At 46.6% G+C, this 14,823-nt stretch overlaps 1 protein-coding gene across 3 annotated transcripts in view; it reads right to left on the bottom strand.

Moving 5' to 3' along the window:
* HSF4 (heat shock transcription factor 4) overlaps positions 1-14,823 on the bottom strand; it is a 28,876-nt gene that overhangs the window by 12,934 nt on the left and 1,119 nt on the right. For all 3 annotated transcript variants that reach the window (XM_060254255.1, XM_060254254.1, XM_060254253.1), the window contains exons 2-4: positions 10,419-10,527; positions 5,953-6,080; positions 3,871-3,995 (exon numbers count right to left, since the gene is read on the bottom strand). In XM_060254255.1, coding sequence (XP_060110238.1) covers positions 3,871-3,995; positions 5,953-6,080; positions 10,419-10,527 — 362 coding nt within the window. The remainder of the gene's footprint in view (positions 1-3,870; positions 3,996-5,952; positions 6,081-10,418; positions 10,528-14,823) is intronic.

Below are 14,823 nucleotides of genomic sequence, written 5' to 3'. Positions count from 1 at the left end.
TTTTAGGTCTACTAGCCCCAGACAGACAGACCCCCCAAATACTCTCACAGCGCGTGTTGAGGTGGAACCAATTCCTCAACTCATACACATACACACTGGTTCATAGGGCCGGCAAGGCTATGGGTCACGCGGATGCGCTCAGCCGCTTGCCGCTCCCGGAGACGGGTCCGGACCCCGCACCCGCACACCAGGTCATGATGATAGAGAGCCTCCCGGAGCCGCCACTCCACGCCGCGGAGGTGGCCAAGGCCACTCAGAAACACAAGACACTGGCACGGGTGCTCGACTGGGTGGTGAGGGGGTGGCCAGAGGGAAACATGGGTGAGGAATTCAGGCCTTACAAGGCGAGGAGGGAGGAATTAGCCGCACACAAGGGCTGCATACTATGGGGCAGTAGGGTAGTGATTCCGCCCCCGCTCCAAAGGCGTGTTTTAGAATCCCTACACGAGACTCACCCCGGCATAGTGCGAATGAAGGCTCTGGCCAGGAGCTACGTCTGGTGGCCGGGAATGGACGGGGAGATCGAGGGCTGGGTCCGCAGATGCCAGACCTGCCAGGAATCGCGGCCCGAGCCGCCCAGCGCCCCCGTCACTAGGTGGGAGTCCACCCGGAAACCATGGTCGAGACTCCACATCGACTTTGCGGGCCCTTACCAGGGGCAAACCTTCATCATAATAGTGGACTCCTACACCAAATGGCTGGAGGTCATCCCCGTAGGGTCCCCCTTGTCCACAGCCGTGGTCAGAGCTCTGCGCAGGGTCCTATGCACACACGGCATCCCGGACACCATAGTCTCTGATAACGGGGCCGCCTTCACCTCAGCCGACTTCCAGGCGTTCCTGCAAAGATATCTGATCAGGCACATAAGGTCGGCTCCCTTCCACCCGGCCACCAACGGCCAGGCAGAGCGGATGGTCCGCACAACAAAGGAGGCCCTCGGCCGAATTGTACAGGGGGACTGGGACCACAGGCTGGCCGCGTTCCTCTTCGATAATCGGATCACACCCAACCCGGTCACAGGAGTCAGCCCGGCTGAGCTCCTCATGGGACGCAAACTCATAACCAGGCTGGACCGGCTGCATCCCGACCGAGCTTCAGACACCCGCGGGAGTCCCAAAGTCCGAGACACCGTCCGGGGCTTCTTCGCGGGCGACCCAGTCTACGCCCGAAACTATGCAAGGGGCCCCGATTGGGTGGCGGGGCGGGTACTGAGGGTAACCGGGTCCCGCCACTACGACATATCAACTGAGGGGGGCCAGGTGCTACGGCGGCACATTGACCAGTTGAGGCGCCGCACTCTCCCGGAGGCACCCGCAGATACAGACGAGGCTATATCCCGCGAGGAGCCAAACGGAGACCGCCTAGAAGACGCGATCCCAACATCCGGGATGCGGGCGCCAGAGGTACCGGGGCCGACCGAGCCCGAGGGATCCGCAGAACCGAACGGGCCGCCCCCGTCCACTCCAGGACCCCCCGAAGCACCATCCCCGGCGGCCGCGCCGCCTCCACCCGAAACCCCCAGACGGTCCACCCGGGAGCGCCGGCCCCCCGCATATTTACAGGACTTTGTACATTAACCAGGGGGGGAGGGGTGTAGTGTATCAAGAAATGTCATGCGACCAGACGGGGGGGGCAACTGGGCAGTCCCAGGAGCCCCAGCGCCGGGAGCCAGTTCCCCGCCTATCTCCAGCTGTGGCGGGAAGTTCAACGGGGCAGGATTGGCCCGACCAACCCAGTAGGCTGTACCCGGGATTGTATATAAGCGGGACCCGGCCCGCGTGTTCTCTCTCTAGCTACGTGCTCCCAATAAACCATGTTGCCCTACTCTCGTCTCCGTTTCGAGTACGTTACACTCCCATTGCTTCTTTCAAAAGGAGATCACCTTTCCCATTTTTCCAACTGTGATTCTTGACTTCCAGGCCTCCTGGGGTCCCCCTTCTTAGCCTAGCCTCACCTGCCAACCTCCCTCTGACTGCCCCATGGGCTGGTTTCCCAAAGTTCCCACCACTTCTGTAAAAGAGTTCCCCTTTCTCCTCCAAGCCTCAGATCCCCACCTCCTCTCTTTCCTGCACCATCAGCAGCATGCACCCCTCGTCTCCCTCATCTCCTTCCACCTTCAAGTCCCGACCTGGACTCTTTCACACCTTCCTCCACACCTCCAAGTCCCACAAGGGTCACTTTTGTTTGGTGTTTGGAGGTCCACTATCGGTGTTTCCAGAACTGACTGGCAGCAGCTCTCCATGGACTAGGGTGCCAATAGGGTTGCCAGGTCCCTTGGACCTGCCACCAAGGGATTGGGTGAATTTACTGCGAGTGAGGAGAAATGCTCAAAATAAACACAACATGCCTGCATGATCCAGAAGTGACGCAGGTATGGCTGGGATGTCAGGGGGTTTGTGTGTGTGTGTGAGTACTCTGTTTTTAGGGCAAAACTCTATGGTAGAATTAGCTTCTATCATAGAGTTTGCCCCCCAAAAAGAATATCACTCCCCCACACACACACACACAAACACACATACTGACACTACCAACACGCCTATGATACTGACACTACCAACATGCCTTCCAGATGATGTAGGCACATCACGTTTATTTCTGACTTCTGGCTTCTTGCCTGTTGGGCACAGTAATTGGGGGGGTGTGCAGAGGAATGCCCAAATCTGGGGGACCCCTGCCCACAATAGGGGTGTCTGGCATCCCTAGGTGCCAACCTCCAAGGAGGGCCTGAAGTTGTCCTGGAATTACAACTGATTTCTAGACTAGAAATATCAGTTCTATGGCATCACATCCCTGCTGAGCCCTTCCCTCCCCAGGCTCCACCACCAAATCCCCCAGGAATTCCCCAGACAAGAACTGGCAGCCCTTCAGGGCTTCAGGCAGAAGCCTTTCTCATCACCATCTACCCGATCCTTTTAACCGAAGATCCTGGAGATTGAATCATGGACCTTCAGCATGCAAAGTGGACACTCTACCACTGAGCCACAGGGTTACCCACCCGCCACAATAGCTTCTCAATAAATTAGCTATAAACAGACAGAAAATACTCACCTAAGGATTAAGAACATAAGAATATGAGAGAAGCCATGTTGGATCAGGCCAATGGCCCATTCAGTCCAACACTCTGTGTCACACAGTGGCCAAAAAAACCAAGTGCCATCAAGAAGTCTACCAGTGGGGCCAGGACACTAGAAGCCCTCCCCCCACACACACACACACGCACCAAGAATACAGAGCATCACTGCCCCAGAGAGTTCCAACAATACGCTGTGGCTAATAGTCACTGATGGACCTCTGCTCTATATGTTTATCCAATCCTCCCTTGAAGCTGTCTATGCTGGCAGCTGTCACTACCTCCTGTGGCAGTGAATTCCACGTGCTAATCACCCTTTGGGTGAAGAAGTACTTCCTTTTATCCATTCCAACCCGACTGCTCAACAATTTCATTGAATGTCCATGAGTTCTCGTATTGTGAGAAAAGGACTTCTTTCTCTGCCTTCTCTATCCCATGCATAATCTTGTAAACCTCTATCGTGTCACCCCTCAGTCGACGTTTCTCCAAGCTAAAGAGCCCCAAATGCTTTAACCTTTCTTCATAGGGAAAGTGTTCCAACCCTTTAATAATTCTAGTTGCCCTTCTCTGCACTTTTTCCAATGCTATAATATCTTTTTTGAGGTGCAGTGACCAGAACTGTACACAGTACTCCAAATGAGGCTGCACCATCAATTTCTACAGGGGCATTATACTGGCTGATTTGTTTTCAGTTCCCTTCCTACTAATTCCCAGCATGGCGTTGGGTCTTTTTTATTGTAGTCGCAAACTGACTTGACATTTTCAGTGAGTTATCTACCACGGCCCCAAGATTAACTTACTGTTTCATGTCCTGCACTTGACACTCCATAGTCTCCTGCTGACTCCTTAGGATCTGGATCTCATATAATAGCCTGCTCAGGTCTTCCTGGCGCATCTTGGTTTCTTCACTTTTCACAACTGATACCTGGAGAAATCACATAAGCTAAAATGAAAGGAAATCCGCAACAGGCAGGGGAGGTTTGGGCTTAGGTCAGCAAAATTTAGCTGCAGCCAGTTGAGGCCTTTTCACCTGTTTGCATTTTTTAGGAGTACCCCTCCATTTTTGGAAGTATCTTCCCAAACATGGAATGTAGAAAAGGTGTTTGAAAAATTGTGCATTACTTGTCAGGGATCAGATGTTGCTGAAGCAACTCAATGTGTGAAATGGGTTTGGGCTACAGTCCTTGGGGTCCCATGGCACAACTAGGAAGGAACATGTTCCAGTGGACTGGTTGATGCCCAGAGGGGAGAGACCTCCTAGAGTCCCTCTGCAAACTAGTCTGAGTTCCACTGGAAGTTCCGGAAGGTCACAAATGTAACAACCTAAACTAAAATAAGCTTTATTATTTTGAAACTTCTTACTGAAATCAATGGGACACGCTTTTGAGTAAACTTGCAGACATCTTCCAAGAAAGAAAAACCAGTGTGCCAATTAATGGCTCCTGTGAGCTGAAAATTCCCATCTACTGAGGAGGCTGGCTGATGCTTCTCTGAGTGAGACAATTCCCACCTATTGAGGAGGCTGCCTGATGCTTCTCTGCATGATTTGCTGCTCTGGCCTTGCCTCCTTCCAATCAGTTTCTTTCAATATTGTGCATTTCTGCCTCATCCCTGCTATATAATTAGCAGCCCTCATAGAAAAGGCACACTTTGTGATTGTTCTTTACTGCTTCCCACTTTAATTCAGATAAGAATCGTGCCTCATCTAACTGAAGTTTTGGGGAGGATGGGAGTTTATGGTTTTGGACTCAGCAGCCTTTGTGGGTCACAAAACTGCTGTGGTTACTTTGTGATGACTACCATTGCTTTAGGATGAGCACTGGCTTCCCATCTGGTTAGAAGAAGCTGACTGCAGATTTATACCTTGCCTTTCTCTCTGAATCAGAGACTCAGAGTGGCTTACAATCTCCTATATCTTCTCCCTCCACAACAGACACCCTGTGAGGTGGGTGGGGCTGAGAGGACTCTCACAGCAGCTGCCCTTTCAAGGACAACTCCTGCAATCGCTATGGCTAACCCAAGGCCATTCCAGCAGCTGTAAGTAGAGAAGGGGGGAATCAAACCCGGTTCTCCCAGGTAAGAGTCCACACACTTAACCACTACACAAAACTGGCTCACTACACCAAACTGTTACCACATACAGTTGTAAATTAAGAGGTAACTGTAACGTACTGGGACAGGAGACGTTGGTAGGGCAACATGCTTTAATGTAGGCACGTCACAAGAGAAGGAACACGTGGGCCGGGTCCCGCTTATATACATCACCCGGAGCAACCTCCCAGACTGGCCAGCCCAATCCAGGCCAGTTGAACTTCCCACCTCAGCAGGGGATTGGTGGGGGTGTTCGCGCCCTGTGCGGAGTCGCTTGGGGACAGCCCCTGTCGCTTCCGCGCCTGGCCTCATGTGGCTGGTTTGTGTTATTGCGTTATTTCATTATGGCGTCTTTGCGATACACTACAGTAACTTTACTCAATTCGCCTGTAACATTCTCCTGACAGCCAGTGTGGTGCAGTAGTTGTGTGCATTTTTTTGTTCTGGGAGGCCCAGGTTCAAATCTCCATTCTGCCACAGAAGTTTGCTGGGTGACCTTGAGCCAGTCACACACTCTTATCCTAACACCCCTCTCGGGGTTTTTGTAAAGATAACATGGAGGAGAAATGAATGACTGGAGCCACTTTGGGTCCCCATCGTAGAGGAAAATGGCTATAGATGATGTAAATAACATAAATAAATAACACCATCTTGCAAGTGAACTGAACACACAGAACCATTCTCGGGCACTTCTGAATTTCCACTCGGAGAAGTGTGGAGCGTGGCACCAAACCATCCACTGGCTTTATGGAATGTGCCAGGAAAATGGATCAGCTCCTTGAAGTTCCTACCTTCCTTTTGATGTGTTCTAAAAGATGTTCATGGCCTTGGAGGAAATAGAGATGCTGGAACTCGGTGTCATCCCGTTCAGGCTTGACAAGACCTCCTTGTTCGATATTGACCACTTTCCTAAAGCCATCTGGACAACCAGAAAACTGGTTAGACAATTGACAACCAATTCACACATTACTTTTTTTTTCAAGTCATACATGTTACACTCTGATGAGGAAGAAAGGCAGGATGTGCAGAAAATGTTGGTTTTTATTTCTTAAGAACATGCCATACATGAACTAAAACACTTTCAGAACCAAAATAACTTCCACTCCACAGTCTGCTGTCATTTCCATTTCCCCCAGATTACCACATGGTTCCATCTTAAAGGGCCAGCCATAGTATATAAAAAATCATCCCTATCACACCTTCTTCCATATAAATAGGGTTGCCAGCTCCAGGTTGGGAAATACCTGAAGATTTTAGGAGTGGAGCTTGAGGATGGCAGGGTTTGGGGAGGAGATGGACTTCAGTGAGGCATAATACCATAGACTCCATCTTCCAAAGCAGCCATTTTCTCCAGATGAACAGATCTCTGTCATCTGGAGATCAGTTGTAATAGTGGGAAATCTCCAGCTACCACCTGGAGGGTGGTACATATAAACCCCAGCATTTGTTAAATTATTGTGTGGAAGGCACATGCTGGGTGCCCCTGCTGTCAGCAGGAAGGTGATAGTATCCAGAAAAGGGCCTTCTCAGTGGTAGTACCAACATAAAAATTCAACTATTACTCCCTGTCACATAGTCCTAAGAATGCAGAGGGCAGGTGCATAAGTAATCCCAGGCTAGCTCAAAGGCAGTCAGCGCAGTCATTTTCCTGTGCCCCAAGATGTGTGGTGGGTCCACCTCTGTCTTAAATGTTTCCAGTATTCTCATTTTGCATGGAGCTCTTAAATATGTCAGAGGCAGTGCTACAGAATTCTCATTTTGTTCATCCCAAACCTTCCAGATTTAATTTGTTAAATAATCCTCCTTTCTCACTGAGACTCATGGCGAGTTACAAAACTGAAAACAATGCAATAGAAATGGTATAAGATTATTTTTCCTGTTTTTTTTCTTAGATCTGTAAACCAGTAGGCATTATTTCCCTTGTCTTATGCTCTAGCTTAACCGGCAGCAATGAAGTTTTCCTGATTCAGAGAGCAGTCTGTGTTTCAAACTCCCCCTCATGTGCCTTAATTACTTGCTTGTGATCACAGATTCTGCACAGGGGAAGAGCTCAAGTAATTGGGAAACCCTGCTCTTTGAATTTGCTAAGAGGCAGCCTTTACTAATGTCCTCCAAGTCACTGGTAGTGTGGGAGGGAAGATTTAACCTGAGGTGAGCATAGACTCACCCTGGATCTACGTATGTTGTTTATATGTTCGTGCGCATGTATGTTCGTGTGCTTGTAAAACTGCTCTTCTTCATGCCACCAAGTTAAAAGGAGCCAACATTCCAGGACTCATGGCAAGAAATATTCTATAAACTGATTGAAGCAGAGTTACCCCGATTTGAATGTCCAACTGATTGAAGCAGAGTTACCCCGATTTGAATGTCCAACAAGCTGACCAGTGAAACAGCCGGCTCCAGCATGTGGTCCCGCATTGGAACGTGCGGGGGTCTTTTGCTGCTTCTTTACCCACTTGCCACTTTTGAAATATGAACTGGATCCTATGACATTTGTGGGAGTTGCAGTGGGTTTTGAGATATATATTGGAGATTCTTGAGTCCGCTTGTTTGCGGTTCATGCACGAGCCTTGTGGAATTATGAGATTGTTATACACATGTATTGTTTACATTTTGTGAATGTTTCTATTTTTGTATCTTTGTACACTTTCTAAAAAGCATTTACTATATCAATTTTCCAGTAATTTATAACCTTGTGCCTTGTTTGGGGTTTGTTTTTTTTTTTTGACCAAGTTAAATTCACCTTCCCAATGAAAAGTCTGATGGTAGGTGATATTTTCAGACCTTGGAGAGCTGCTGCCAGTTTGAGTAGAAAATACTGACCGTGATGGACCAATGGTCTGATTCAGTATAAAGTCACTTCATATTCTCATGTGAGAAGAGATTCTTGCCTGCAGACTTTCAAAATCCTTGAGCCAGGTGTGGCTGATGCTGTTACAAACACATGTAACATGCAAGTATTTCTCATCAAGGTGATTTGATTGGGCTGCAACTCCTTGTTAAGTGTACACATGGTAGCAAATTTGGGTTTGCCTCTGCACAAGCTTGAGTTTGTAGAATGGCTTTGGAATCAAGCATGGATTAAACTCCTTCTTCTGTTGTCTCAAGATGATAAAAACTGCTGTCAAATCCTCAAGGATCTCCCCGTTGGACCAGCCCAACAATTCATCTAGCTGACATTAGCTCTGGGTAAGCTTTGGCCAATCATTCTCCTAACCTAACTTACTGCCCAAGTCTGTTGCGAGAATAAGATGGAGAAATATGGATGCCACCTTAGCTCCTTGAAGGAAAATCAGGATAAAATTGTGGTAGATAAGATGGAATAATTGTTTTCAACCTTTCTATCTTCTGGGGGACACACCCCACACCGCTGCTTGTTACAGAATACATTTATGTTGTTCATTGATAAGGAATAGCACAAGATGGTATTTACATGGCAGGTATTGAGGTGGATGTAGGCAAGAAATCTCCATAAAGCCTAAGCACAACAGTAAGATAACACCAAAAAGGACATTTTTCTTGACACCCCCCCCCCCCCCCCCGGATCTGAAATGTAAATTTTTGGGGCATCAGAGTTTCATTCTTAAATATGGGAAAGATGCTAATACTGGCAAAACAAAAATCTATCTCAAAGAATGATGGGAACTAGTCACTATCATAAAAAAGGACAAAAGGTTGGAACTTGTGAAAATACAGCCAGATGTGGGCAAGGCATGAAACCTGAATCATGAACCTGTGGTTGCAAACCTAAGCACACTTAAGTTCCATTGACTTCTGAGTATACATGTTTAGGATTGCACTGTGTATTTCTGCCTAGTGACCAGGCAACAAATATGGGAGCAGGCAGGCAGATACTACACAATCTGTCTGTGGAAAGGGGAAAAACTGCATGACAGGCTCCATGCTCTGTATGGCAAACAAAAATAGATTAATCCTTTTTTCTTGTAAGCCACCTCCAGCAGGTCTCAAGAGAGGCAGCATTAAAAAATTCCTAAATAAATAACATTGCTGATCTCCCAAAGAGGGTCTTCAGATTTCTAAAATGGGAGCCAGGATGCCCAGCAGTTGTTCACCAAGAAGGCCAGTTGCTAGAGCTGCAAACCTCCAGATGGGGCTTGGAGATCTCCCAGAATTACAACTGACCAAGAGAGAGACTGACCAAGAGAGAGATCTTGGGGTCATGGTAGATAACTCACTGAAAATGTCAAGACAGTGTGCGATTGCAATAAAAAAGGCCAACACCATGCTGGGAATTATTAGGAAGGGAATTGAAAACAAATCAGCACGTATCATAACGCCCCTGTATAAATCGATGGCGCGGTCTCATTTGGAATACTGTGTACAATTCTGGTCACTGCACCTCAAAAAGGATATTATAGCATTGGAAAAAATGCAGAAAAGGGCAACTAGAATGATTAAAGGTTTGGAACGCTTTCGCTATGAAGAAAGGTTAAAACGCTTGGGACTCTTTAGCTTAGAGAAACATCGACTACAGGGTGACATGATAGAGGTTTACAAGATTATGCATGGGATGGAGAAAGTAGAGAAAGAAGTACTTTTCTCCCTTTCTCACAATACAAGAACTTGTGGGCATTCCATGAAATTGCTGAGCAGTCAGGTTAAAACAGATAAAAGGAAGTCCTTCTTCACCCAAAGGGTGATTAACATGTGGAATTCACTGCCACAGGAGGTTGTGGCAGCTACAAGCATAGCCAGCTTTAAGAAGGGAATGGATAAGCATATGGAGCAGAGGTCTATCAGTGGCTATTAGCCACAGTATATATATATATGTGTGTGTGTGTATGTGTGTATGTTTGTATGTGTGTGTGTGTGTGTGTGTATACATTGGCCACTGTGTGTGACACAGAGTGTTGGATTGGATGGGCCATTGGCCTGATTCAACATGGCTTCTCTTACGTTCTTATGTTCTTAACTGATCTCCAGACCACAGAGATCTATTCTGTGGAGAGAAAAAATGGCTGCTTCGGAGATTGGACTCAATGGTATCTCTTTCCTGCTGAGGTCCCTTCCCAAGCCCCACCCCCAAATCTCCAGGAATTCTGAACCTGGAATGGACAGCCTTGCTCATTTGCTCCACCCCAACACTCTGTGGCAGCATTACTTCTCAACACTGAGGCACCCTGTGACGCATTGGAGTGTTAAGCATGGATCTGCACGCACTGTAGCACTTTCCATTCTCTTTCTTCCCCCATATACTAGTACAATGTCCCCTTCTGGATCTTGGAGTGTTACTTACACATATTCAGTTGCCGGACAAAGCTGGCCATGTTGTTGTGTTTGAAGTATTTGGGCAAGACCTCCTTTGCAAACCGGCCCTGATCAAAAACATGGAAGCTGGTGCCATTCTAAAAGAAAAGAAGTTAAAACAGGATAAGGGTTCAAACTTCCACAGGAATAGAGAATTCTAATCCAAATTAAGATTCTACCCATACATGAAACTGGATGAAGTTGGCCAGGGCTTTATTTGTAGAAAAAGCCCAGCAGGAACTTATTTGCATATTAGGCCACACACCCCTAACACCAAGCCAGCCGGGACTCCGTTCCTGTGCATACCTGCTCAAAAAAAGGCCCTGAAGTTGGCCTATACAAATACAGAATGGTCAAAATGTTCATTTTGGCTTTCATTTGAGACCAGGCAACTTAAGCCCAGATTTTAATATCAACAAAATTAAGATTCACTGCTGAGACCCGAGTATTACCATATGCAACAAGTCATCAAAAAATAGAAATATACCCCAAGGTCTTACAAAACTCAGCACTGAAATAAATTTTTGAGGCCTGAAGATAGGTTAAGTAATTTAATAATTAGCATACAAGGAATAGGCTTGCAAACCACCAGAAGGGGCCTGGAGATCTCCCAGAACTACAATGGATCTCCAGATGACAGAGACCTGTTTTCCTTGGACAAAATGGTTGCTTTGGTGGGCAAACTCTATGGCATTATACCCCACTGAGATACCTCCCCTCCTCAGATTCCATCCACCAAATCTCCAGGAATTTCCCAATCTGGAGTTTGCCACACTAATAGGTATTGAAATTTTAATTACAATTTATTATTACTTTTTTTTGTTTGTACATATAGGTGTAACCCTTCTACTTAATCCCTGGCCACGATACACCTATTCTTGGTGTCTATAGTTGGTGACAAAACAATTGTTTCCTCTGAACTGCAATTTCTAAACAAGGCTTTCATTTAAAGGCAGAAAAAAGGAGATAATAATTTGACTTTCCATCATATTTTTTCTAGGAGGAAACCCATAGTGATACAATTTTACAGGGCTTTTTTTGTAGCAGGAACACCTTTGCATATTAGGCTACACTCCCTCTGATGTAGCCAATCCTCCAAGAGCTTACAGTAGGCCCTTTAAGAAGAGCCCTGTAAGCTCCTGGAGGATTGACTACATCAGGGGGGTGTAGCCTAATATGCAAAGGAGTTCCTGCTACAAAAAGAGCCCTACAGACAGTTCAACCTTAGCCTAATAGACCAAAGCACTTCCCCAAATCAAGACGTGAAGGAGAAATATATTACTCAGGGTGTGAAGAAGAAATTTATCTGGATTTGGGCCCTGTTAGCAACTATTGATTCAGGACACTCTCTCCTTCTCAAGCCAATTAGTGTCAAGACCTGGATAGAATACAAAAGTTGTAAACAGTCACACGGGCCCACACAAAATCCGGAGAACATAACAAAACCATTTTTGTAACATCTGCCTGCTGAAGGGCTCTGTAGCACTCAAGAGCTCACATAATGTTTTCTGTCATTTGGGTTCACCTCAATAAAAGGTATTACATCATTTGGTTTGGTTTTTTTGGAGGGATGATGGCCTAGGATTCCTTGGTACCTTTTCTGGAGTCTCACTGATTAATCAACACAAATTGGTTTCCTTCAGGCATGCAAGATTTCAGCCATCCTTCACAGGCACAGTGAAAAAACTGAGGAAAAAATAGACCCCCTCTCCTGACCCCTTGTAACACAACTGCATGTCAGTGTACATTGAAGAGCAGGTCCCTCAGGACACCTCTTCCTCAAGGAAGGCTTTTTGCACTTCTTTCCTCATCCTTGTGACTGCCCAACTGAGGCAGGCAGCCAGGACTATTCTCCCCTCCTGCTAGCAGAGCCTCCCAGCAAGAATTCTCCTCTTACTTCCCAAGCCAAGTTCCTGATGTGGATGGTTCAAGCTAGGCCAAACTTATCAGATATCCAAAACTAAGCAAGGCTAGCCCTGGTTAGCACTAGGATGGGAGACCTCCGAGTCCAGGATCACTACACAGAAGCAGGCAGTGACAAACCACATCGGTTACTCTCTAGCCTTGAAAACTCTATGGAGTCACCATAAATTGGCTGTAATTTGATGGCATTTTCCAGCACCACACTTCCCAAGTGGGCAATTTTCATAGACTTGCCATTTTTTAAAGGTATACCTAAATCATGGCTTTCCTGGCACTTAGAATGAAGAAGGATGGGAAGGAAATCAAGGGCATTCCCCATTTATCTGTCTGGTTACCCTTCTGCCAGGTGGAACAACGTAAACAGCCCAAGTCTGAGGAGAATCTGGGTGGGGGGATATTTTCTTCTGGGCTTTCTTTTTATTTGATTCAAACCTTGTTTGGATGGATTGCACAAAAGAGATGTATTTGAAGTTAGGGGATAAGAATTAAAAACATGGTAAGCAAGCACTGGAAGGGAAGATGCCATGGTATAGCCTGATCTGGGACCAACGCAGCCTGGGACCAACATACCTGCAGGACCATCTCTTCCCGTATATGCCCCAGAAGTCACTTCGTTCGGCATCCCAAGATAGGCTGACCATCCCCAGCCCAAGAGATGCCCGTCTTGCCTCTACCAAGGCCAGGTCCTTTTCTGTCCTGGCCCCAACCTGGTGGAATCAGCTCCCTATGGAGATCCGGGCCCTACCTGGCTTGTTAGCCTTTCGTAGGGCCTGTAAAACGGAGCTGTTTTGCCAGGTTTTCAGGTGAGGCGGTGGGCATCTAGACTTGCCATTTTTTAAAGGTATACCTAAATCATGGCTTTCCTGGCACTTAGAATGAAGAAGGATGGGAAGGAAATCAAGGGCATTCCCCATTTATCTGTCTGGTTACCCTTCTGCCAGGTGGAACAACGTAAACAGCCCAAGTCTGAAGAGAATCTGGGTGGGTGGGGGGATATATTCTTCTGGGCTTTCTTTTTATTTGATTCAAACCTTGTTTGGATGGATTGCACAAAAGAGATGTATTTGAAGTTAGGGGATAAGAATTAAAAACATGGTAAGCAAGCACTGGAAGGGAAGATGCCATGGTATAGCCTGATCTGGGACCAACGCAGCCTGGGACCAACATACCTGCAGGACCGTCTCTTCCCGTATATGCCCCAGAAGTCACTTCGTTTGGCATCCCAAGATAGGCTGACCATCCCCAGCCCAAGAGATGCCCATCTTGCCTCTACCAAGGCCAGGTCCTTTTCTGTCCTGGCCCCAACCCGGTGGAATCAGCTCCCTATGGAGATCCAGGCCCTACCTGGCTTGTTAGCCTTTCATAGGGCCTGTAAAACGGAGCTGTTTTGCCAGGTTTTCAGGTGAGGCGGTGGGCATCTACCCATTAGATCAGTTGGCCTCCCCTAGTGTACTATCCTACTGTGCTGATCTGCTGTACTGTCCTGCTATACCATCTTATCATACTGTCCTGCTGGACCATCCTGTTGTACTGAATATTGTAATTGGTTTTTATTGTGATGCTGTTGTGATTTCATTGTGATTTTATTATTTATGATGTACTCCACTTTGAGTCCCTATGGGGGAATGACCGGAATATAAATAAACTAATACTACTACTAATAATGATAATAATAATAATAATCTCATCAGTTCTCAGAAGCTAAGCAGTGTTTGTACTTAGAAGGGAGGCAACTAAGGAAGGGTTTGCAAAGGAAGGCAATGGCAAACTGCCTCTGCTTCTCATTTGCCTGGAAAACCTGTTGTTGTGGGTTGCTTAAGTTGGTTGCAACTTGACAGCACTTATATATACTTATAATTGTTGTGAGCTGAGCTGACCTGAGCCTGTTCTGGGATAGGGTGGGATATAAACCCAATAAAATAACAAATGAACATTATAACATACATAAGCAAACACCAGTTAACTCATGGATTTTCACACTTTTTGAAGTGGGCCCCCCTTCTAACCTTCCTATACTTTTCAGGACCCACTGGCCAAGGAATTTGGTGCTACTTTCACCCTCCATAAAGTAAAACATAAAAATCTTACCTTAGTTAACGCTGGACAAATGTATCATTTATTTTTCATGTCCAGCATTTATAAATATGCTGCATAACTGAGCAAAAGGCTGCATTTCAAAGCCATTTTGCACATTACGCAGGAGAGGCCCCAAATTTCTTCTGACAAGCTATTGAACAGCACTCCATAAACTAATCTGGGGCAGACACTTTCAAGAAAATATTGAGCTGGCAATATCAAAACCAGAGTTGTAATTGTATATTTCAAGACACTTCAGTGTTGTTTTATCCCAGTTTGACTTTGCCCAGACTTATTTGTAGGAGTCTGAATAGCCCAGTTTAGCCCAATCTTGCCAGCTCTTGGAAGCTAAGCAGGGTCACTCCTAGACCAATTCTACATTCAGCACTCTCCTT

Source organism: Heteronotia binoei, chromosome 14 (genome assembly GCF_032191835.1).
Source record: "Heteronotia binoei isolate CCM8104 ecotype False Entrance Well chromosome 14, APGP_CSIRO_Hbin_v1, whole genome shotgun sequence".
In the NCBI taxonomy this organism is placed as follows: domain Eukaryota; kingdom Metazoa; phylum Chordata; class Lepidosauria; order Squamata; family Gekkonidae; genus Heteronotia; species Heteronotia binoei.
Note: the sequence above shows the minus strand (reverse complement) of the source record. Positions and strands in the feature narration are given on the sequence as shown.